At 40.3% G+C, this 25136-nt stretch overlaps 2 protein-coding genes and 2 pseudogenes across 2 annotated transcripts; all 4 read right to left on the bottom strand.

Moving 5' to 3' along the window:
• Nucleotides 1-1616: 1616 nt before the first annotated feature.
• On the bottom strand, nucleotides 1617-6966 carry LOC137108048 (uncharacterized). The gene is made up of 3 exons (XM_067492324.1): nucleotides 6929-6966; nucleotides 5779-6466; nucleotides 1617-3888 (listed from the first exon to the last, which is right to left on the bottom strand). The coding sequence occupies exons 2-3, from the start codon at nucleotides 6252-6254 to the stop codon at nucleotides 2904-2906; spliced, it is 1461 nt and encodes a 486-aa protein (XP_067348425.1). The 5' UTR covers nucleotides 6255-6466; nucleotides 6929-6966; the 3' UTR covers nucleotides 1617-2903.
• Nucleotides 6967-9172: 2206 nt separating this feature from the next.
• On the bottom strand, nucleotides 9173-10326 carry LOC137108050 (claudin-4-like; annotated as a pseudogene).
• Nucleotides 10327-11157: 831 nt separating this feature from the next.
• LOC137107846 (uncharacterized) lies at nucleotides 11158-19359 on the bottom strand (annotated as a pseudogene).
• A 1590-nt stretch (nucleotides 19360-20949) lies between these two features.
• On the bottom strand, nucleotides 20950-24941 carry LOC137108051 (claudin-like protein ZF-A89). Its single transcript, XM_067492326.1, has 2 exons — nucleotides 23309-24941; nucleotides 20950-21619 (listed from the first exon to the last, which is right to left on the bottom strand). Exons 1-2 carry the CDS (start codon nucleotides 23793-23795, stop codon nucleotides 21000-21002), a joined length of 1107 nt encoding a protein of 368 aa, XP_067348427.1. The 5' UTR covers nucleotides 23796-24941; the 3' UTR covers nucleotides 20950-20999.
• Nucleotides 24942-25136: the final 195 nt, after the last annotated feature.

Consider the following 25136-nt stretch of genomic DNA (forward strand, 5'->3'; position numbering starts at 1 on the left):
TAGCCAGATTCATTAAGACTTGTTCAGTCAATTCACCTATTGAAATACTTCAGTTTTGGCCAAAGAAATTAAGTGATCGACTAACTGACCAACCTTCTGTCTGTTGATCAGCGATTAAGACTGTGTTTCACTGCCATTACATGAACTGAAACACATACATCACAGAAAAGTCAGGTATTCAAGGATCTTGCTTGCATGCACTTTAGTGACCTGTATATGTGAATCCTCAAACACAACACATGCAGCAACAGATTTTACCTGTACAGCGACATATTATGAAACCATGACTTACTTTGTGTTCTGATTTTCTTGGCCCATTTTCAGCGGCAGCTTGGCACTTTTCAGGCGGATCAGTTATGATATATTACAACACCGTATTTATCCCAGTAGGGAAATTGTGTCTGGCACAGACACAAGGTAGAAAAGTAAGAGAAGAAATAGAAATAACATTAGGATTGAAATAAAATTAAAATGAAGCAATGGAAGAAATCAGAATTGAAATTAGAATAATGTCATTTAAAAGCTACATATAAATTATATGTTATAGCATGATTTTATTGCTTTTTTATATGTATTCAATGCAGCCATGCCACTACACTCATATAGTACTATATACAAAGGTGTAGAGGTGTATTAAGGTTACTTGGTGACTCCAAATTGCCCGTCTGTGTGAATGTGAGTGTGAATGGCTGTCTGTCTGTGTATGCCTGTTTGTGTTGACCGTGAGATAGACGAGAAAGTTGCCCAGGGTGTATCCCACCTCTTGGCCAATGACAGCTGGGATAGGCCCCAGCCCCCCTGGGACCCTGAGCAGGACAAGCAGTTACAGATAATGGATGAATGGATGGAAGTATCCACACCCGTTCATCCCTGAAAATGAGAAAGGGCTTTCTGAGCTTTCACTGCTCAGATGTCATCAATTTTACTCTTCATTCTTGAATTCAATTGACATCATTCAAAAACATTCAGCAGTGGTTGCTGTGTCTCTATTTGAGGAAGATATTGCCATCTGGTGGAGAGGGAAAATATATTTGTTTTCTAAATTTCAAAAGACTTTCAACCAATAATGGGCTCTACTTTGGGTAACGTTTCGGTTACAGATAAGCTTGGATCCAGACAGAGAATCTACTGTTAAGATTAATAACATCAGTTCTAGTTTTGCTGGTGATCAACAAGGAATCCAGTTTAGGTATGTATAGTGTAGGAAAAGACAGGAAAGGAAGGTGAAAGCAAAATATCAGAAGGAGGAAGAAAGGGATTTTTTCACTGTGTAGAAAACCCAGACATTGGTTTTAGAAAAGATAGTATTTTTTCTACTTGCCTTTCTGTTTCATTAAAATTTTATGCTGAACCTGCGGTAGACTTTGTTTGTTCAGGCAAAAGACCTTTCAGATACTTTTGTCTCCATTACAGAAAACAAATAATTAAACAATTTCCAATAAAAGTTTTTTACACTAAAACATGTATGATATGTTTTGATATATTTAGATTATATGGTTCCCCTCAGGTATTGATACTCAGTAGTAAAAGTAAAAACATTTTAGATGTCAAACAATCAAAAGCTTAATGTCTCATTTACATAAATAGTTTATTCAGAATCTTAATAGGGTACCTTTCTTTCATTTCAGTCAACATACAATGTAAATAAAAATCGTCTCAAAGACTGATGAATAAGATCTACTTTAAGCTTCTTGACAAAAAATTGAGAAAAAAAAACTAAAAACTATTCTAGAAAACTATTTAGCTTAACAGGGAAGAAAATGAAAATACATTTTATATTAGAACATGCATATTAACAACATTATGTCTGATCCTTTTCTCATTATCTGGGCATTTTTGCTCCATGAATGATTAAAATTCATTTGTTGTTGAAATGTGTTTTATTTTCCTTCTTCTTCCAACTCATTACTTTTTCCTCTTCAGTCTTTTTGGTATTTTTATTACCTTTTTTATTTTGTGCAAATATAAATAATAGAGAACAGGTAATATTTACAGCTCATTTCATTGTGAATTTTATAGTTTCTTTTTAGTGCTTTTGTATTTATGTACATACAATATTTACTCAGTACAGTTTCACAGTTTTACATAAGTCTCTGATTTGGACAACTGGCAGCATTAGATAATGACCACTGCAAATTTGAATAACCGAAACCAAAATTTCACTTTAAAAAAACACGACTCACTGAAACTAAACCCCGCTCTCCACAAAGACATTACGTCTTCTTCCTCTATCACTTGTAACCACACTCTCTGTCAAACCAGTTTTTCCTGTGGTTTTGTTTTAAAGGACATGAAGTCCAGTGAGTTCTCAATAGACTCTTCCAGTTAATGTCTGACATTTTTGCAAAGCTTATGAGCAAATTACTGTAAAGTAAATTTTACATACGTATGCCCAAATTAAACATAATATCCCAGTTTATAGTTGTTACGGGATCTGATTCTTTACAATGCCTCATGTTGATAATAATGGGTCAAAAAAAGTGAAACTGTTTATTGCGGCAAATGGACTCAGTTTAAAGTAAGGAAAGGTCAGTGTAGCTACTTCACATTTTGTTAAAAACTAGAAAGTCAAAGGTAAAAATGTTCCTTTTTTAGTGCAAAGAAGTTCATACCCTCATTAAAATGAATGTCAACAATTATAAATCCAATTCATTTGAGACGTACTTCACTTGCCCATCGATTTGCTGTGTTTAGTTTTAAGCTTAGTGCACATTCTAATGAATTCTACTCCACACCTTTTCCCCTTTGCCTTAAAATAAAACAACATGATGGAGTATTGGAACATTAAAAAAAATAAACAAATTTACTACATAGCAACTTCTAAAGAGCACTTACCCAATAAAATGTTTAAACTTACATTTGTATAAATGTGTGTTCCATTTGTGTTTAAGTTTGTGTCCACATCATAGGTATGTTTTTCCCAAATTTGAGGTTTCATCCTCATTTTCACTCTTAACTGATAAATTCTCTTCTATGTCTGCTTGCTCCATCTGAGATTTAGTAGAAGGAGCCTTACTATGTTCACATTCTGTCAGCTCTAGTCTTTTCATTTCAGACTTTGTTGATGGAGCCCATGATTTATCTGACCCCTGCCTGCAGTCCTGCTGAGGCCTGTTTTCCCAGGGAGGTCTTGTGTCCAGCTGAGACTTCACTGAGTTTCTGTCGTAAATCGGAGACTGGGCAAATACTGCTCTGACAGGCTGGGACCTGCTACGGTGAGAACCTGCTTGGCTGGACCCTTTCGAGGAACGGACCACCAGGTAGCGGACAGAGGGGCTCTTGTCTGTGTCATGGGCTTTGATGGGCCATGCTGAGCTGATGAACAAACCCCCTCCTAGAATGAGCAGGATGGATGCTCCCCAGCCAATGTACAGACAGGCTCCAAGCTCTCTCCGCTGAGCATCTATAGTGCTGCGGTAGAAGTTTACCACCACAGCAGTGGCTACCCAGGATGTGGGAATCAAACACAGCACCCCTGTAGTGATCAACACTGATCCAGCTGCTACAGCCACTTTGCCTTTCACCCTTTCACCTTCTTCATCCAAAAAACGGGTGCACTTCCCTCCAATGAAGGCTAGAATGAGGCCTACACCACCTGTAGCGATGGCAAGGAGAATCAGAGACCTGGAGGCCTGCACATCAGAGCTGAGAGCCAGGACAGATTCGTATGGTTTACACTGGATTTGCCCTGTGCTCTGGACCACGCAAGACATCCAGATGCCCTCCCACATGGTCTCAGAGGTGATAATCGTGGTACCAACAAAGGCCGTGACCTTCCACATGGGCAGTATGCAGCTGATGATGATCCCTGCCCAACCCAGGAGGCACAGGACGCTGGCCAAAAGCTGCATCCCCATCGAGGCCATGGTTTGGTGGAGGTTGAAAGATCTCTGAAACTGCTACTTACAGACCTTTGAAAAGTGCTCTGACACTTTTATTTTTGTGCTTCTTTTCTTTCCACCACCGGTCCCTCTGGTGTATCCCTGTGAGCTTTTCTCGGTCAGTCTTTCTCAACTTGCGATGTTGCAGTTTTCATATGCCTCCATTTTTGGCCGTTGCATAGTATCTATTTACGGAATACAGGCCCCTGTCTGACTAGTTCACTTGTCTACCCAGCTTGCAGTAGCTTTTACCTTCACAGGCATGTCACAGTACTGCCTGAGTTCATTTGTTTACAGCCTACTTTTCCCCTGACTCTGTTCCTCCCCCTTCTCTCCTTGCCTCCTTCCACCCTCTCTGTTCGTTCTTTTCTCTCTACCTAAAATGTTTTTCTGTGATGTGAGTGACTGTCTGTGTGCTACAGGTCGTGTGTACATGCACCACACCTTGTCAATAGGGAAAACGAAGGGGAGAGGGTTCACAGAGAAACAGATCTAGATGGAGAAAGAGAGATCGCTGTGAAACTGTGACATCACTTATTAGAGAAGTGTGTGTGTGTGTGTGTGTGTGTGTGTGTGTGTGTGTGTGTGTGTGTGTGTGTGTGTGTGTGTGTGTGTGTGTGTGTGTGTGTGTGTGTGTGTGTGTGTGTGTTGTGTGTGTGTGTGTGTGTCCTGGCAGTGCATTTGCTCATGTGAATGGTGTCTCCATGCACAGTGGAATAAACTGGTAGCAAATTACAGGTGGTTAATAGCAGCGTAATAGCGGGGTTAATGTTGTTGTCATAAAGGGGTGTAATGACAATGTAATAGATATTAGCTTTGCATGATCAATAAAATGTATATATATATATATATTTATTATAATTTATATATAATTAATAGGAGGGTAGAAACCACATACTCTAGCTAGGAATGCGGAAACAAAACACCAAGAGCTGCAGTAATTATCTGGAAACACGCATAGTTTCATAGTAATCATAAAAGGGGTCTTGTAGCTACCAGGATAATAGTATGACTTTTTTAAAATTAACATAACAACTCTGTTATTACAGAATATGAATCACTTGTTATTATGAAATGTATATGAATACAACAAGCAATATGACAAATACACAAGGGCACACACGTCATTTTCTTTGTTTATTTAGCAGAGTCCCTGTAGTTGTCACCCAGCCTGTTTGTAAAGATCCTTTGATGTACACTTGTCAAACCAGATCCACATTTTTTTGCAAGGCATCCCTCTCTTAGCAAAAAAAGTAAACACACAAAAAGTAAACCCACGAGTTCCACTCGAGTTTGGCTATAATCTAACATTATCTCACATTCATACAAATGTGACAGATTAGTTCAAATTTAACCTCACACAATAATACAAAAATAAACACATTCAAACCTATAATGTGATTCTTTAAAATTAATAATATTCAACTAGGTCAATAAACACAAGGTAAATACACAGGTTGATTTCACATACATTTACAATGATTTATATACACTGCAGCAGCACTAGTGTTTTGAATCTCAGATATGTCACTAAGAAGTGTAAAAAATGAAAACCTATGCCCATAGGGGAGCTAACTGTTTCAAATCATTTAACATGATTTCTATGGATGTTTTAAAACATATACTTTAATTACACATTTATACACCAGAAGTTCAACATTACAGACAGTTTTTCTAAATAGTGTAGTTTGACTCATCTTTGTAGAACATTAAAGTTTTGTCTCTTTCCAGTGGACTGCTGTCGATCTAAACATAGCCCCTGCTGCTCTCCGCAGAGCGAGCCTTGGAGTACTTCACATCATGGTCATCACTCGAGGGACAGGTACTGCAGAGGATGCCCCCACCGAGCAACAGCAGCCCAGCGGCGCCCCAGCCGATGTAGAGCGACGCCCCCAGCTCCCTCCTCTGGGCATCAGTCAGGAGCACATTGTAGAAATCACGAATAATGGTGTTGGCGGTCCAGCAGACGGGAACAAGCACCAAGAGACCTGCAATGAGGAAGGTGACCCCAGCCGCGATGGCCACTTTGCACTTTTGCTTTTCGTCCTCAATTAGGTTGGTGCACTTTCCCCCGACAACGCCGAGAAGGATTCCAAAGACCCCAACGATGATGGCAATGACAACCAGAGCTCTGGCAGCCTGCAGATCTTGAGGTAAGGCCAGGAGTGAGTCATAGACTTTGCACTGCATCTGGCCTGTGCTCTGGGTCACACAGCTCATCCACAAACCCTCCCAAATCACCTGAGAGGTGACGATGTTGGAACCAATGAAGGCTGTGACTTTCCACATGGGGAGACCACAGATGACGATGCTCCCCAGAAAGCCTATGATGGCTAAGGCCACACCCAGAATCTGTCGTCCTGCAGACACCATGCTGTATCTCTGTCGATCTCTTCAAAGAGTTGTGTGATGTCGGGAGCAGGAAGGATTTATTTGCGAGTGAGATGAAGGAGCAGGTAGTGGTTTTTTTTAGCCAATCAAAAGAGGTCAATGTCTTTCTCACATAAGGGTTTTACTGACAGGGGAGGAGTTTTATTTTCCCATTTGGCAAAACTGGTTTGTGAAGGCATCTCACCTGACCCAATCTGATGTGGAAAGGACAGAGATGCACTCATGTATGAGGACAAAATAGAAGAAAAACTGCACACACAAGCCAAGAAACCATGTTTGTCATTAAAACACTAGTTCATTTGTTAAGAATGTTTAGAATCATTCAGGATTGATAAGGATTTGCAGTATTTCATAGGATGATACTGGTTGTTACCAAGTGATTAACACTCAAAAAATTTTACTGTCAGGTCAGTCGCTTTGTCTGTTTCTAAATTTTTTTGTTTCATTTGTCATGAAATTACAGGATTTTAAAATGTGAGACTATTCATCTGTGGTTTGTTCTTCTGTCAACTTTTTATCTAAACACAAAATGACACAAAAAAATAAATCATTATCAAAGAGAAAGCATAAAGAAGCTCCCCTGAAGGTGAATGGTAATTCTTTCAGTATCGCCGATATATATGAGTCATTCATTGTGAATGCAAAGAAGTGCTCACCTGTTTTGTAATGATCTGCAGACGTATGAAGTCCAGAGTGACTATCAACAGAAACATTCAGGTTGTACTACTGTAACTGTTTGAATGCACTCACCAGTGCTTTATGATGGGAAGCTCCCTCCTGTCCAGAAGTGATGGGTCCTCTAGACACAGTGATACATGTTGATGAACAGTAAAATTTGCAGAACATCTGTGTCCTTCAACACGAATCTGACGATAACCCATATTCAAAGGTTTTATTGTTTTACTGTAGATTTTCTCTAATCAACTAACTATCTAAGTTGCTCCTGTAAAAAAGCACTTATACAGTTTTTTCCTTATCTAAATTCTCTTAAACGTTAACGATAAACTTGCCATTTCTACAGGAAGAATTTCACCTTTATTTTAATCTGATTCACCTCGATTAGTAGAAGCTAACAAACACTGGATTCACAGCTCTGTTTAATTTTATTAGCAACCTTTGGTATCTCTATTTTTTCCCACAGAGGAAGGAGATCACGGCACAGCCAAGGAGGAGCAGCAGGGAGAAGGGCCAGGAGGATCCCACCACAGCAGGCACAAAGAAGTCATGATTGTCTGCTGCTGCTGACTGAAAGCAGGTGCAGGACTCACAGAGCTCCACCCATCAGACACACGTTAATAAAATAAAAGGCTAATATTGATATGTAGCTTGTCATAAATGTATCGGGAGTTTTATTTAGTTTTCTTTATGTATCGAATGTATATGGTTAAAGCAATAGAATAGACAAACCTCACAATACCTCAAAACTTGAATCTATACATCAGCATCATACCAGGACTGCATTAGACAATTCTTTGTATCAGTCGGTCCTTACATAGAAATGGTTGGGTTGTTATTTTATTGTTTATCACGGCAGGTTGCTAAAACACAGAGCTAAAAGAAAGACTTCACAAAGCACCACCCAGTGACTTAATCAAAGTGAAACAAGCTTCTCGGTATGTTTGTTATGTTTTGGATTTCTACGTAGGTTTTTTTTTTTTTTTCACCGAGCTGTGAGACTTGTTTTTCAATTACTATAATGTAAAAAAAAAAAAAAATGTGCATAATTTATCCATAATTGTGACATATTTATTGGTTAGTCTTGTTTTACTGTCCTCTTCTGAGGACCATCGTGTTCCCTTTGTGGCGCTTAGTTTGTGTTAATTAGATTATTAATTAATGGACTCAAATAAAACTCAAATAAAACACATTTGCAGTGTTTCTTGCAGGTTAAATTGCAACTTCATTACCTTATTATTTGAAGAAAGACACGACTAAACGATGAACAGTTAAAGTTTGTGCATTAAGAGAAGCTTAAAATGCTCTAATTAATAAAGAGCTTAAAATTCAGATCAGACACAGACATCCAACAACACTTAAGCATGAACTAATTCCACTTTGGAGGTCAAAGGTCAAAAATTTAACTGTGAACTCACAACTGTCCTTTATGTCCATTCCATTCAATACCATATTAATACCTTAACAGAATTTCTTCCAATTTAGAAAAAACATACAACAAAATTTACAGAAATTGATTTGATTTAGGGGATCGAAGGTGAAAGGTCAAGTTATTGTGACCTTCATCAATTGTCGTGAACAATGCATTTTCAGAAAGTCTGTATCTGCTTTTGCTGTTAAATGGATGAGCTTTGTTGTTGGTCAGTAAATACTGTATGTTAAGTTTTGTGGTCACAGTATTTGCTCCTACGCTCCTATTAGCCCCACGCTACTAATATATAATATACATTAGATGAAGTGCCAGACTCGTGATCAGCCATCCTCGGCATTGCATTTAAAAACACACAGCTTTGCGGCAGTAAACTAAAATAAAATGTGACTCCCAAATATTTTGTTTTATAATTTTTTGGGCAGGTTTTCTGGAGAAAATACTGCATAAAGTGGCATTTGTCTTGTATGGTGTATCTTCCTCTCATCCGCTGTTATGTTTTGTGTTCAAACAGAAAAATAAACAGATATGCAAACACGCACCAGAGGGAGGCATGTGAAAATAATGTAACGCCTCTGATCTTGATCCAGATCAGGTTTTTCAGGCTGGCAGACAAACTAAAATAGCTGCTGTAGAGCACTGCACTTTTTAAAGAAACACGTTTCTTTGCAACTATGCATTTTTTAAAGCAAGTGTGAAAGAAAAAATGCAAAAACACCCACCATTATAAATAAAAATATACAAAGGAAAAAATTTTTGTGTGTTAAGTTTTATTCACTTATTCGGGAAAATTCAACGATACAGCGAAATTTACGGAGCATGGTAGATTTAAAATGATTAGTTATTGAGGGAAAATGTATAACTCCCCTAATTTCAGAACTCTGTTCCCATTTTCTGAAAGCTGTCATTGCCTTGTAAACAAGGAAAAAATCTCTCATGTGGGTAGTTTTCAATTCCATAAAGCAATACTGTTTATAATTAATATAAAAACATCACATCTGCTACACATAGTACAATACTTCACATAAACGGAGATTTCTTCATTCTTTGTTCAGTTAAAATCATAACATATCAAATCAGACTTTTTTTCCTTCACTCTAAAAAGAACCATAAATACTGCATGCCCTTTGCATACACTTCACACTTTTTACTGTGCACAGATATGAATGTGGGTTCTTGCAAAATGTCAGTAATGTCAGTATAGTCCAATTAAAGTCTGTATGATTGAGGGCCCAGTGCACTGTTCTTCCCTGCTTCAGGATCTGTAGGTGCCACACAACATCCCTCCTCCAATGACAAGCAGAGCCCCAGAAATCCAGCCAACATATATAGAAGCTCCGAGCTCTCCCTGTCTCCCGTCTGCAGTCAGTGGGTTATAGAAACCTGTGATGATGGTGTAAGCTGACCAGCTAACAGGAATAAGACACAGGAGCCCCGCTAGTATAAACACCACACCTCCAGCAATACCATAATTGGTTTTGGTCCGCAAATCATAACTACAGAAGCTGGTGCAGCGGGCCCCAACCACAGTGAACCCGATGGCCAGCACAGTAACAGCAATGGAGACACAGATCAGAGCTCTGGCGACCTGCAGTTCCTGCGGTAAAGCCAGAACAGAGTCGTAGTTTTTACACTGTGATACACCTGTGCTCTGTATCACACAGTTCATCCATAAACCTTCCCACTAGATCTGAGCAGTGATAATGTTCACTCCAATAAAGGCCGACATCTTCCACATGGGCAGTCCACAGATAAGGATGGTGCCAACACAGCCGACGATTGCCAAACAGAAGCCAACAATCTGAATGGCCATGTTGCCAAAACACAAAAGTCAGGTATTTAAATCCAAACGGAGCAACTCTGTCCACTTTTACCTAAACTGCAGATCATTTTCACCTCAAGTTTTCTTTAGACTGAAAGTGCTGCAGGTATGGCAAAGGAGAGCAAGGCTGGAGGGACCGACAGTTTATGGATCAGGTTTCTTGCTTGTCTTGATTCTTGCTCACTGTAAATAGGAAGGGGAGAAAGCTGTAGCAGGTGCTCAGAAAGTCCTACCTCTATAGAGTTTAGATGAAAACTACCTGACAGCAGCAATGCTCAGTGTGATTCATATCAAAACAGTTTATTTTATTCTTCCTGTTTCATTTAAAATGTAAAACTATAGGCTTGTCAGCTGCCAGTGTTTTTGCCACATATTTTCACAACCATAAAAATAGCTACCGTACAAGAGTATAATTTGAATAACTATGACAGTTGGCATGCCAGAGTTATAGAATACATATTCCCCAACTTCTTTAGCACATGCAAGATTTAATATTAATTCATCCCCCGCAAACACCGCAACCAAAATCTCACTTCCCTAATAAGATACTTTGACGTGTGAAAAAATAATGACATTAGCATTTATGAACCAGTGAGGAGGAACTGAATTTTGAGAAGTGTCTACCTATTGCCACAGGCTTCAGAGAGTCAAGCTGAAACACATGAAAGCCTAAATGAGCTGCAAACAGCTGACTGCAAATTTGATAAGAGTTCCAGAAAAGTGGACACTGAAAGCATTAAACAGATGAATCACTAAAGGGGAACCCATACAAATAAGGTTAATTTGGGTTAAAGTCTGCCAATTTAAATTTAGTGAAGTCTCAACAAGATACTGGACAAATACAAAAATTAAGAGTCATGATTGATTCAAAAGTTAGTTTAATTTTAATAAACAAAACCTGAATTTAAAAGCCATTAAAAGATCAATTTAAATTGTTCAGTAAATGTTTGCAGACGTTAAGCACAAGCAGCAGTTCAAACATAGGCTCCTCTACTGGCTGCTGTACGTGGGGCAGAGTACTTCACAGTGTATCCGCTGTCTTTGTACTGTGGGCACTGACAGCAGAGAAGAGCGCCACCAATGAGCAGGAGCCCTGCCGATCCCCAGCCGATGAACAGTGAAGCCCCCAGCTCCCTCCTCTGTGCGTCTGTCACAATGGGGTTGTAGAAGTTCTGGATGACCTCATTAGCGGACCAAGACACAGGAATGAGGCACAGGAGACCAGCAACAATGAAGAACACCCCAGCACCTATGGCTACCTTGTTCTTTGCTGCCTCCTCTTCAATGCAGTTGGTGCACTTTCCTCCTGCAATGGAGAGCAGGATTCCCATAAATGCTACCAGGATGGAGATAACAACCAGGGCCCGGGCTGCCTGCAGGTCTTGGGGCAGAGCCAGCATGGAGTCGTAGACCTTGCACTGCATCTGACCAGTGCTCTGCATCACACAGTTCATCCACAAGCCTTCCCAGAAGGTCTGTGCCGTCACAATGTTGTTACCAATGAAAGCAGACACCTTCCACATGGGAAGGGCACAGATGATGATGTCTCCCAGAAAACCAATGGACGCCAAGAAAACACCAAAGATATGGAGGCCTGCAGACACCATGTTTACCTCAATTTGCACAAAAAAAACAGTGTGAAGATTAAGCTGTAGCAGTAATGTGCCACCTGCAGCTTTTATAAGCAGGGGTGGGCTGTGGTTTCTCCTGATTGGTTGTTCAAAATTGTCCAAACTGAAAACACCTGTGTTTAAGCGATTCCCTCGTTTAACAGGAGTTGAAATGTTTTTTTGTGTTTTGGTCAGGCTGCAGCTGTTCACATATCAAATATTTTGATTTCGACCAAACCAAAATTCATTTGAGCAGCACACAAACATGTGTGAATCATCAATGAAACTGCTCAGTTATGTTTTTTATTTTAATTTACAATATTACAGCCGAATTTTTCATGAAATAACCCAGGATAAACAATTTAAACCTTTATGCTTCTTTAAAGAGCCACATGGATTAAGTAAAAAAGTATCGTAATCATCTTAAAGCTACAATATGCAACATTTTTAAAATGTTTTTCTTTCTAAAGAAATATGCTCCATCACCTATTGTAGTGTGAAGAAGTGCGTTTAAACACTCTAAACCAATCAGGCTCATTAAACCGCACTGTCAGCAGTGCAGAGATATTCGATTCTAAACGTTTGTAAGCAAGGTTGACCCTTCAAACCGATCAAGAATTTAAATTTCTGATCAATTACTAGTGGTATGACTTTCTTATTTAAGGTAATGTCATGAAGACAACCTCCTGAGGGGCTGTGCAGAGCACAGTGGAGTGTAAAGAGCAAAGCAATTAAAGCTTTTTTACAGCAGGGACAGGAAAGACTGAGCAGAGCAGAGAGGAATGAGAGGACAACATTTTTAATCGTGATTCAATTTTTGTTTGTGGTCCAAGAGGTTAAGTGCCTCAGAGCCTATGCTTTGTAGCATGTTCAAAATAGATGAGAAGGACAACGACTTTATTTTCAAAACGAGATTTTATTATTTTAGTTCAATTGTAGTTACAAGTAATCTAAATATATATAATATGAACAGATGTGAAAATATAGCCGGAGCTCCGGGTCAGAGTTTTTCTAACTAACAACAACACAGAGTGTCAGGGCAAAAGTTTGACTGACTATCTCTCCCTTGACCCAATCTTATATAGACAGTATGTTTTGCTGCTTGGTGCAGCTTTCTGCTGAGAGTGTCTCTTTCCAGTTTGTCTTCCTTATTTAGAGATGTATACATTAAGGCTGGTTCCTGTTTTTCAGCCGGCCAACTGCTCTTCCATCTGCAAGACAACTCACATACATTCTTCACCCTATGTCTCACACTCACTGTTCTCAGTTTTACTATTGCTTGTACAATATTTGTACAAGCACTTGTAAAGCACTTGTAACAAACTTTTCTCTACACTTCTCTTAGCTGAAAAAAAACACATGTTACATATGAGACTAAGTTATTAATACAAAGAAAACAAAAATATTAAGGCACATTCAAATAATATTTTCCACAAATTTGACTCATCTTTGTAGAACATTAATGTTTTGTCTCTTTTCACTGGACTGCTGTCGATCTAAACATAGCCCCTGCTGCTCTTCACAGGGCGAGCATTGGTGTATTTCACAACATGGTCATCAATCGAGGGACAGGAACTGCAGAGGATGCCCCCACCGAGCAACAGCAGCCCAGCGGCGCCCCAGCCAATGTAGAGCGAAGCCCCCAGCTCCCTCCTCTGAGCATCAATCAGGAGCACATCGTAGAAATCACGAATAATGGTGTTGGCGGTCCAGCAGACGGGAACAAGCACCAAGAGACCTGCAATGAGGAAGGTGACCCCAGCCGCGATGGCCACTTTGCACTTTTGCTTTTCGTCCTTAATTAAGTTGGTGCACTTTCCCCCAACGATGCTGAGAAGGATTCCAAAGATCCCAACAATGATGGCAATGACAACCAGAGCTTTGGCAGCCTGCAGATCTTGAGGTAATGCCAGGAGTGAGTCATAGACTTTGCACTGCATCTGGCCTGTGCTATGAATCACAGTGCATCCACAAACCCTCCCAAATCGTCTGAGCAATGACGATGTTGGAACCAATGAATAATGTGACTCTCCACATGGGGAGACCACAGATAATGATGCTCACCAGGAAGCCTATGATGGCTAAGGCCACACCCAGAATCTGTCGTCCTGCAGACACCATGCTCTATCTCTGTCTATCTCTTCAAAGAGTTGTGTGTTTTTGAGAGCAGGAGGGATTTATTTGCGAGCGAGACGAAGGAGCAGGCTATTGTTTTTTTAGCCAAATCAAAAGAGGTCAATGTCTTTCTCACATAAGGGTTTTGCTGTCAAGGGAGGAATTTTATTTTCCCATCTGGCAAAATTGGTTTGTGAAGGCATCTCACCTGACCCAAACCTGATGTGGAAAGGACAGAGATGCACTCATGTATGAGGACAAAATAGAAGAAAAACTGCACACACAAGCCAAGAAACCATGTTTGTCATTAACACACTAGTTCAGTTGGTCAGAATGTTTAGAATCATTCAGGATTGATAAGGATTTGCAGTATTTGATGGGATGATACTGGTTTCTATACTTACCAAGTGTCAAAAAAACGTTACTGTCAGGTCAGTCGCTTTGTCTGTTTCTACATTTATTAGTTTCATTTGTCATAAATGACAGCAATTTAAAATGTGGTCCTCCCCAAAAACTGCAACCATTACAAGAAAAATCTCACTTCCCTAATAAGTTACTTTGACCTGTGAAAAAGTAACTTATGACATGAATTAGCATTTATGAACCAGTAAGAGGAAGAACATTCGTTGTTTGTTCTTCCGTCAACTTTTTATCTAAACACAAAATGACACACAAAAAAAATAAATCATTATCAAAGAAAAAGCATAAAGAAGCTCCTCTGAAGACAAATGGTAATTCTTTATGTATCACCGATATATTCGAGTCATCAACAGAAACATTCAGGTTGTAGTACTGTAACTGTTTGAATGCAGTCACCAGTGCTTTATCATGGGAAGCTCCCTCCTGTCTTAAATCTATACATCAGCATCATACCAGGACTGCATTAGAAAATTCTTTGTATCAGTCGGTCCTTACGTAGAAATGGTTGGCTTGTTATTTCATTGTTTATCTTGGCATAGTGTTAAAACACAGAGCTAAAAGAAAGACTTCTCAAAGCACCACCCAGTTTTGGATTTCTATGTAGGGTTTTTTTGTTTTCACTGAGCTGTGAGACTTGTTTTTCAATTTCTATAATCTAAGAATGTAGGACTGACAGTAGGGACTTTGAATGTTGGTACTATGACAGGGAAGGCTAGAGAGTTGATTGACATGATGCAGAGAAGGAAGGTGGACATACTGTGTGTCCAGGAGACCAGGTGTAGGTAGCAAGGCTAGAAGCTTAGAGCAGGGTTCAAGTTGTTCTACCATCGGTCAGATAGGAGGAGAAATGGAGTAGGAGTTATCCTGAAAGAGGAGGTTCTAGAGGTGAAAAGAGTATCAGATAAGTTGATGAGTCTGAAGCTGGAAATTGAAGGGGTGATGTTCAATGTTGTTAGTGGTTATGCCCCACAGGTAGGATGTGAGTTAGAAGAGCAGGAGAAATTCTGGAGTGAGTTAGATGAAGTGATGCAGAGCATCCCCAGAGGTGAGTGGTGATTGGGGCAGATTTCAATGGGGATGTACGTGAAGGGAACAGAGGTGATGAGAATGTGATGGGCAGGTTTGATATTCAGGACAGGAACGCAGAAGGACAGATGTGGTAGACTTTGCAAAGAGGATGGAAATGGCGGTAATCAACACCTTCTTCCAGAAGAGGCAGGAACATAGGGTAACGTACAAGAGCGGAGGTAGAAGCACTCAGGTGGACTACATCTTGTGTAGACGTTGTAATCTGAAAGAGACCAGTGACTGTAAAGCATTGGTAGGGGAGAGTGTAGCCAGACAACACAGGATGGTGGTGTGTAAAATGATGCTGGTGGTGAGGAAGATGAAGAGGACAAAGGCAGAGCAGAGGACGAAGTGGTGGAAGTCGAAAAAGGAAGAATGTCGTGTAGTTTTCAGGGAGGAGCCGAGTCAGACTCTGGGTGGTTTGGAGGGGCTTCAAGATGACTGGACCACTACAGCTAATTTGATCAGGGAGACAGGTAGGAGGGTACTCGGTGTGTCATCTGGAAAGAGGAAAGTGGACAAGGAGACTTGGTGGTGGAATGAGAAGTTCAGGAGTGTATACAGGGAAAAGGGTTAACTAAGAAGAAGTGGGACACTGAGAGAACTGAAGAGAGTAGACAGGAGTACAGGGAGATGCAGCGTAAGGTGAAGGTAGAGGTGGCAAAGGCCAAACAAAGAGCATATGAGGACTTGTATGCTAGGTTGGACAGTAAGGAGGGAGAGGTGGATTTATACAGGTTAGCCAGACAAAGAGATAGAGATGGGAAGAATGTGCAGCAGGTTAGGGTGATTAAAGATAAGGATGGAAATGTATTGACAGGTGCCAGGAGTGTGATGGGAAGATGGAAGTAGAACTTTGAAGAGTTGATGAATGAGAAAAATGAAAGGGAACGAAGAGTAGAAGAGGTGACTGGTGTGGAGCAGGAAGTAGCAAAGATTAGTAGGAGTGAAGTGAGGAGGACATTGAAGAGGATGAAGAGTGGAAAGGCAGTTGGTCCTGATGACATAACTGTGGAGGTATGGAAGTGTCTAGGAGAGGTGGCAGGAGAGTTTCTGACTACTTTGTTTAACAAGATCTTGGAGAGTGAGAGGATGTAAGAGGAAAGGAGGAGAAGTGTACTGGTGCCAATTTTTAAGAACAAGGGAGATGTGCAGAACTGTTGCAGCTACATAGGAATAAAGCTGATGAGCCAAACAATGAAGTTGTTGGAAAGAGTAGTGGAAGCTCGGTTAAGGGCAGAGGTGAGCATTTGTGAACAGCAATATGGTTTCATGCCTAGAAAGAGTACAAAAGATGCAGTATTTGCTTTGAGGACGCTGATGGAGAAGTACAGAGAGGGTCATAGGGAGTTGCATTGTGTTTTTGTAGATTTAGAGAAAGCGTAGGACAGGGTGCAGAGAGAGGAGCTGTGGTATTGTATGAGGACGTCTGGAGTGGCAGAGAAGTATGTTAGAGTGGTGCAGGACATGTATGAGAGCTGTAAGACCGTGGTGAGGTGTGCTGTAGGTGTGATAAAGGAGTTAAAGGTGGAGGTGGGTCTGCATCAAGGATCGGCTCTAAACCCCTTCTTGTTTGCTCTGGTGATGGACAGGCTGACTGATGAGGTTGGACAGGAATCTCCATGAACTATGATCTTTGCAGATGACATTGTTATTTGTAGTGAGAGCAGGGAGCAGGTGGAGGAAAATCTAGAGAGGTGGAGGTCTGCTCTGTAAAACAGAGTAATTACGCTTAGCCGCAGTAAAACAGAATACGTGTGTGAATGAGAGGGACCCAGGTGGAACGTTGAGGTTACAGGGAGCAGAGGTGAAGAAGGTGCAGGACTTTAAGTACTTAGGGTCAACAGTTCAGAGCAACGGAGAGTGTGGAAAAGAGGTGAAGAGGCGAATGCAGGCAGGTTGGAGAAAAGTGTCAGGTGTGTTGTGTGATAAAAGAGTGTCATCGAGAATAAAAGGAAAGGTGGCACTGAAGAAAAGACAGGAGGTAGAGCTGGAGGTAGCAGAGTTTAAGAGGTTGAGGTTCTCTTTAGGATTGACGAGGATGGACAGGATCAGGAATGAGGACATCAGAGTGACAGCTCATGTTAGATGTTTTGGAGATAAAGTCAGAGAGGCCAGATTGAGGTGCTTTGGACATGTTCAGAGGAGAAATTGTGAATATATCGGTAGAAGGATGCTGAGGTTGGAGCTGCTAGGCAAAGAAAATTAGAAAACAAATTAAGCAGAGACATCCAACAACACTTAAGCAAATTCCACTTTGGAGGTCAAAAGTCAAAATTTACTGTGAACTTACAACTGTCCTTTATGTCCATTCAATTCAATACCATATTAATACCATAATAGTATTTCTTCACATTAAGAAAAAAACATCCAACAAAATTTACAGAAATTGATTTGATTTAGGGGATCAAAGGTCAAAGGTCAAGGTTACTGCGACCTTCATCAATTGTCGTGAACGATGCATTTTCAGAAAGTCTGTATCTGCTTTTGCTGTTAAATGGATGAGCTTTGTTGTTGGTCAGTAAATACTGTATGTTAAGTTTTGTGGTCACAGTATTTGCTCCTACGCTCCTATTAGCCCCACGCTACTAATATCTAATATACATTAGATGAAGTGCCAGACTCATGATCAGCCATCCTCGGCGTTGCATTTAAAAACACACAGCTTTGCGGCAGTAAACTAAAATAAAATGTGATTCGTAAATATTTTATTTTATAATTTTTTTGGGCAGGTTTTCTGGAGAAATACTGCATAAAGTGGCATTTGTGTTGTATGGTGTTTCTTCCTCTCATCCGCTGTTATGTTTTGTGTTCAAACAGAAAAATAAACAGATATGCAAACACGCACCAGAGGGAGGCATGTGAAAATAATGTAACGCCTCTGATCTTGATCCAGATCAGGTTTTTCAGGCTGGCAGACAAACTAAAATAGCTGCTGTAGAGCACTGCACTTTTTAAAGTAACATGTTTCTTTGCAACTATGCATTTTTTAGCAAGTGTGAAAGAAAAAATGCAAAAACACCCATCATTAAAAATAAAAATATACAAAGGAAAATATTTTTTTTTAGATTCAAATATATAAGTGTTAAGTTTTATTCACTTATTGGCGAAAACAAAGCCAACGATACAGCGAAATTTACGGAGCATGGTAGATTTAAAATTATTGGTTATTGAGGGAAAATGTATTTCTTCTTCTTTCTTCTTTGTTCAGTTAAAATACTAACATAACAAATGAGACTTTTTCTCATTCACTGTAAAAAGAACCATAAATACTGCATGTCCTTTGCATACACTTCACAATTTTTACTGTGCACAGATCTGAAACTGGGTTCTTGCAAAGGTTGAAATAAGTGTGGGAAAAGAAGCTTTAAGCAAAGGACAAAACAGATCCAAAAACAATTAAAGTCAGTATGATTGAGGGCCCAGTGCACTGTTCTTCCCTGCTTCAGCATCTGTAGGTGCCACACAACATCCCTCCTCCAATGACAAGCAGAGCCCCAGAAATCCAGCCAACATATATAGAAGCTCCGAGCTCTCCCTGTCTCCCGTCTGCAGTCAGTGGGTTATAGAAACCTGTGATGATGGTGTAAGCTGAACAGCTAACAGGAATAAGACACAGGAGCCCCGCTAATATAAACACCACACCTCCAGCAATACCATAATTGGTTTTGGTCCGCAAATCATAACTACAGAAGCTGGTGCAGCGGGCCCCAACCACAGTGAACTTCATAGATTGGCCAGCACAGTAACAGCAATGGAGACACAGATCAGAGCTCTGGCGACCTGCAGTTCCTGCGGTAAAGCCAGAACAGAGTCGTAGTTTTTACACTGTGATACACCTGTGCTCTGTATCACACAGTTCATCCATAAACCTTCCCAGAAGATCTGAGCAGTGATAATGTTCGCTCCAATAAAGGCCGACATCTTCCACATGGGCAGTCCACAGATAAGGATGGTGCAAAAACAGCCAACGATTGCCAAACAGAAGCCAACGATCTGAATGGCCACGTTGCCAAAACACAAAAGTCAGGTATTTAAATCCAAAAATAAATAAATCTCTGTCCACTTTTACCTAAACTGCCGATCATTTTCACCTCAAGTTTTCTCTAGACTGAAAGTGCTGCAGGTATGGCAAAGGAGAGCAAGGCTGGAGGGACCGACAGTTTATGGATCAGGTTTCTTGCTTCTCTTGATTCCTGCTCACTGTAAATAGGAAGGGGAGAAAGCTGTAGCAGGTGCTCAGAAAGTCCTAACTCTATAGAGTTTAGATGAAAACTACTTAACATCAGCAATGCTCAGTGTGATTCATATCAAAAAAGATTACTTTATTCTTCCATTTTCATTTCAAATTGCACTGCACGCTCGTCAGCTGCCAGTGTTTTTACCACAGCTTTTCATTACTGGAAAGTTCAGCTGTCCTAATGAAACAAAACTAAATATTAAGACTACAACTGTAAAAATAGCAACTGTACAAGAGTATAATTTGAATAACTAGGACAGCTGGCATGCCAGAGTTATAGAATACATATACCCAACTTCTTTAGCACATGCGACATGTAATATTGATGCATACCCCCGCAAACACCGCAACCAAAATCTCACTTCCCTAATAAGATACTTTGACGTGTGAAAAAGTAACTTATGACATTAACATATATGAACCAGTAAGAGGAGGAACTGAATTTTGAGAAGTGTCTGCTTATTCACACAGGCTTCAGAGAGTCAAGCTGAAACACATGAAAGCCTAAATGAGCTGCAAACAGCTGACTGCAAATCTGATAAGAGTTGTAGAAAAGTGGACACTGAAAGCATTAAACCGATAAATCACCAAAGGGGAACCCATACAAATAAGGTTAATTTGGGTTAAAGTCTGCCTATTAACATTTAGTGAAGTCTCAACAAGATACTGGACAAAAAAAATAAAATAAGTCATGATTGTTAAAATAAAACTAACTTTTGAATCAAACAAAAAATGAATTTAAAAGCCATTAAAAGATCAATTTAAATTGCTCAGTAAGTGTGCAGACATTAAGCACAAGCAGCAGTTCAAACATAGGCTCCTCCACTGGCTGCTGTACGTGGGGCAGAGTACTTCAGTGTATCCGCTGTCTTTGTACTGTGGACACTGACAGCAGACTCAACATGCCTCAATTTAAGATCACTGAAAAGCAAACCCCTTAGTAAAATTATTCTTACTGTCCTGGATTTTCTCTGGGCCACTTGGATTAGCAACACCTGTGCTTTTCCTACCAACTCTAGAGGTTGGAGATTTCCAGCCCTTGCTAACAACTGCATGTTTGTACATCTTGAAGAGCTGTATTATTAAAACAAAAAAAAAAGCCATTTACTCACCATTCAGGAACTAATAAAAATTAACATTTTATTAAACTACTTAGTGAGTGGCAAAGTTGCTTCTTTTTTTAAGAGATAAAATCTCATTGAGATCAGGCAAGACCAAGAAACCCGGGATTATATGAAGGTCAATTTATTTTAAAAATATAAACAAAGTTAAAAACCCATTAAAACATAGTTGGAGAGTAGTTTCTAGCAGCAAGACAAGTGCTAAGACTTTAAGCACCAGCAGCAGTTCAAACATAGGCTCCTCCACTGGCTGCTGTACGTGGGGCAGAGTACTTCACAGTGTATCCGCTGTCTTTGTACTGTGGGCACTGACAGCAGAGAAGAGCGCCACCAATGAGCAGGAGCCCTGCCGATCCCCAGCCGATGAACAGTGCAGCCCCCAGCTCTCTCCTCTGTGCGTCTGTCACAATGGGGTTGTAGAAGTTCCGGATGACCTCATTAGCGGACCAAGACACAGGAATGAGGCACAGGAGACCAGCGACAATGAAGAACACCCCAGCACCTATGGCTACCTTGTTCTTTGCTGCCTCCTCTTCAATGCAGTTGGTGCACTTTCCTCCTGCAATGGAGAGCAGGATTCCCATAAATGCTACCAGGATGGAGATAACAACCAGGGCCCGCGCTGCCTGCAGGTCTTGGGGCAGAGCCAGCATGGAGTCATAGACCTTGCACTGCATCTGACCAGTGCTCTGCATCACACAGTTCATCCACAAGCCTTCCCAGAAGGTCTGTGCCGTCACAATGTTGTTACCAATGAAAGCAGACACCTTCCACATGGGAAGGGCACAGATGATGATGTCTCCCAGAAAACCAATGGACGCCAAGAAAACACCAAAGATATGGAGGCCTGCAGACACCATGTTTACCTCAAGTTGCACAAAAAACAGTGTGAAGATTAATCTGAAGCAGTAATGTGCCACCTGCAGTTTTTATAAGCAGGGGTGGGCTGTGGTTTCTCCTGATTGGTTGTTCAAAATTGTCCAAACTGAAAACACCTGTGTTTAAATTATTCCCTCGTTTAACAGGAGTTGAAATGTTGTTTGGTATTTTGGTCAGGCTGCAGCTGTTCACATATCAAATATTTTGATTTAGACAAAACCAAAATTCATTTGAGCAGCACACAAACATGTGTGAATCATCGATATAACTGCTCAATTATGTTTTTTTATTTTAATTTACAATATGACAGCCCCGTTTTTCATAAAATAACTCAGGATAAACAATTTAAACCTTTATGCTTCTTTAAAGAGCCACATGGATTAAGTAAAAAAGTATCGTAATCATCTTAAAGCTACAATATGCAACATTTTTTAAATATTTTTCTTTCTAAAGAAATACGCTCAATTACCTATTTTAGTGTGAAGAAGTGCGTTTAACCACTCTTAACCAGTCAGGCTCATTAAACTACACTGTCAGCAGTGCAGAGATATTTGATTCTAAACGTTTGTAAGCAAGGTTGACCCTTCAAACCGATCAAGAATTTAGATTCTGCTCAATTACTAGTTGTATGACTTTCTTATTTAGGGTAATGTCATGAAGACAACCTCCTGAGGGGCTGTGCAGAGCACAGTGGAGTGTAAAGAGCAAAGCAATTAAAGCTGTTTTACAGCAGGGACAGGAAAGACTGAGCAGAGCAGAGAGGAAGTCAGTGTCACAAGGTAGTGTTACCCAAAGTTGCATATTATAGCTATAACTACTTTTCCTTTGGATCAGGCTTAAAGAGTTTGGATAACATTTTTAAACGTGATTCAATTTTTGTTTTTGGTCCAAGAGGTTAGGTGCCTCAGAGCCTGTGCTTTGTAGCATGTTCAAAATAGATGAGAAGGACAACGACTTTATTTTCAAAACTACATTTTTTTATTTTAGTTCAATTGTAGTTACAAGTAATCTAAATATATATAATATGAACAGATGTGAAAATATAGGCGGAGCTCCGGGTCAGAGTTTTTCTACCTAACAACAACACAGAGTGTCAGGGCAAAAGTCTGACTGACTATCTCTCCCTTGACCCAATTTTATATAGACAGTCTGTTTTGCTGCTTGGTGCAGCTTTCTGCTGAGAGTGTCTCTTTCTCTTCCTTATTTTGATATGTATACATCAAGGCTGGTTCCTGTTTTTCAGCCGGCCAACTGCTCTTCCATCTGCAAGACAACTCACATACATTCTTCACCCTATGTCTCACACTCACACACTCACTGTGCTCAGTTTTACTATTGCTTGTACAATATTCTAATCATGTTCTGTGCACTTCTCTTAGTTATAAAAAACACATGTTACATATGAGACTAAGTTATTAATACAAATAAAACAAAAATATTAAGGCACATTCAAATAATATTTTCCACAAGTTTGACTCATCTTTGTAGAACATTAACGTATTGTCTCTTTTCAGTGGACTGCTGTCGATCTAAACATAGCCCCTGCTGCTCTTCACAGGGCGAACATTGGTGTATATCACATCATGGTCATCACTCGAGGGACAGGAACTGGTGAGGATGCCCCCACCGAGCAACAGCAGCCCAGCGGCGCCCCAGCCGATGTAGAGCGACGCCCCCAGCTCCGTCCTCTGATAAGAGTTCTGGAAATCACAAATAATGGTGTTGGCGGTGCAGCAGACGGGAAAAAGTACCAAGAGACCTGCAATGAGGAAGGTGACCCCAGCCGCGATGGCCACATTGCACTTTTGCTTTTCGTCCTTAATTAAGTTGGTGCACTTTCCCCCAACGATGCTGAGAAGGATTCCAAAGATCCCAACGATGATGGCAATGACAACCAGAGCTTTGGCAGCCTGCAAATCTTGAGGTAAGGCCAGGAGTGAGTCATAGACTTTGCACTGCATCTGGCCTGTGCTCTGGGTCACACAGCTCATCCACAAACCCTCCCAAATCACCTGAGAGGTGACGATGTTGGAACCAATGAAGAATGTGACTCTCCACATGGGGAGAACACAGCTGATGATGCTCCCCAGAAAGCCTATGATGGCTAAGGCCACACCCAGAATCTGTCGTCCTGCAGACATCATGCTGTTGCTCTGTCGATCTGTTCAAAGAGTGTTGTGTTTTTGAGAGCAGGAGGGATTTATTTGCGAGCGAGACGAAGGAGCAGGTAGTGGTTTTTTTAGCTAATCAAAAGAGGTCAATGTCTTTCTCACATAAGGGTTTTGCTGTCAGGGGAGGAGTTTTATTTTCCCATCTGGCAAAATTGGTTTGTGAAGGCATCTCACCTGACCCAATCTGATGTGGAAAGGACAGAGATGCACTCATGTATGAGGACAAAATAGAAGAAAAACTGCACAAACAAGCCAAGAAACCATGTTTGTCATTAACACACTAGTTCAGTTGTTCAGAATGTTTAGAATCATTCAGGATTGATAAGGATTTGCAGTATCTGATGGGATGATACTGGTTGCTATACTTACCAAATTTCAAAATTTTTTACTGTCGGGTCAGTCGCTTTGTCTGTTTCTACATTTTTTTGTTTCATTTGTCATAAATGACAGCAATTTAAAATGTGGTCCTCCCCAAAAACTGCAACCATTAAAAGAAAAATCTAACTTCCCTAATAAGTTACTTTGACGTGTGAAAAAGTAACTTATGACATGAATTAGCATTTATGAACCAGTAAGAGGAAGAACATCCGTGGTTTGTTCTTCCGTCAACTTTTTATCTAAACACAAAATGACACAAAAAAATAAATCATTATCAAAGAGAAAGCATAAAGAAGACGAATGGTAATTCTTTCAGTATCGCCGATATATGTGAGTCATTCATTGTGAATGCAAAGAAGTGCTCACCTGTATTGTAAGGATCTGCAGACGTATGAAGTCCAGAGTGACTATCAACAGAAACATTCAGGTTGTAGTACTGTAACTATTTGAATGCACTCACCAGTGCATATGATGGGAAGCTCCCTCCTGTCCAGAAGTGATGGGTCCTCTAGACACAGTGATACATGTTGATGAACAGTAAAATTTACAGAGCATCTGTGTCCTTCAAAAGTTTTATTGTTTTACTGTAGATTTTCTCTAATCAACTAACTATCTAAGTTGCTCCTGTAAAAAATCACTTATACAGTTTTTTCCTTATTTTAATTCTCTTAAATGTTAACGATAAACTTGCCATTTCTACAGAAAGAAATGTACCTTTATTTTAATCTGATTCACCCCGATTAGTAGAAGCTAACAAACACTGGATTCACAGCTCTGTTGAATTTTATTAGCAACCTTTGGTATCTCTATTTTTTCTCAAAGAAGAAGGAGATCAGGGCACAGCCAAGGAGGAGCAGCAGGGAGAAGGGCCAGGAGGATCCCACCACAGCAGGCACAAAGAAGTCATGATTGTCTGCTGTTGCTGACTGAAAGCAG

Source organism: Channa argus, chromosome 22, assembly GCF_033026475.1.
Source record: "Channa argus isolate prfri chromosome 22, Channa argus male v1.0, whole genome shotgun sequence".
Classification (NCBI taxonomy): domain Eukaryota; kingdom Metazoa; phylum Chordata; class Actinopteri; order Anabantiformes; family Channidae; genus Channa; species Channa argus.

Excerpts from the sequence above, each read along its gene's own strand:
- LOC137108048 (XM_067492324.1), bottom strand. The coding sequence starts at position 6,254 with ATGGTGTCTGCAGGACGACAGATTCTGGGTGTGGCCTTAGCCATCATA. Across the intron at positions 3,889-5,778 it reads ACTGATGCCCAGAGGAGGGA|ATCTTTCAACCTCCACCAAA; the intron begins GCTGGGGGCGTC and ends GCAGTTTCAGAG.
- LOC137108051 (XM_067492326.1), bottom strand. The coding sequence starts at position 23,795 with ATGATGTCTGCAGGACGACAGATTCTGGGTGTGGCCTTAGCCATCATA. Across the intron at positions 21,620-23,308 it reads GGGGGCGTCGCTCTACATCG|GCCTCCATATCTTTGGTGTT; the intron begins GCTGGGGCGCCG and ends TGGTGTCTGCAG.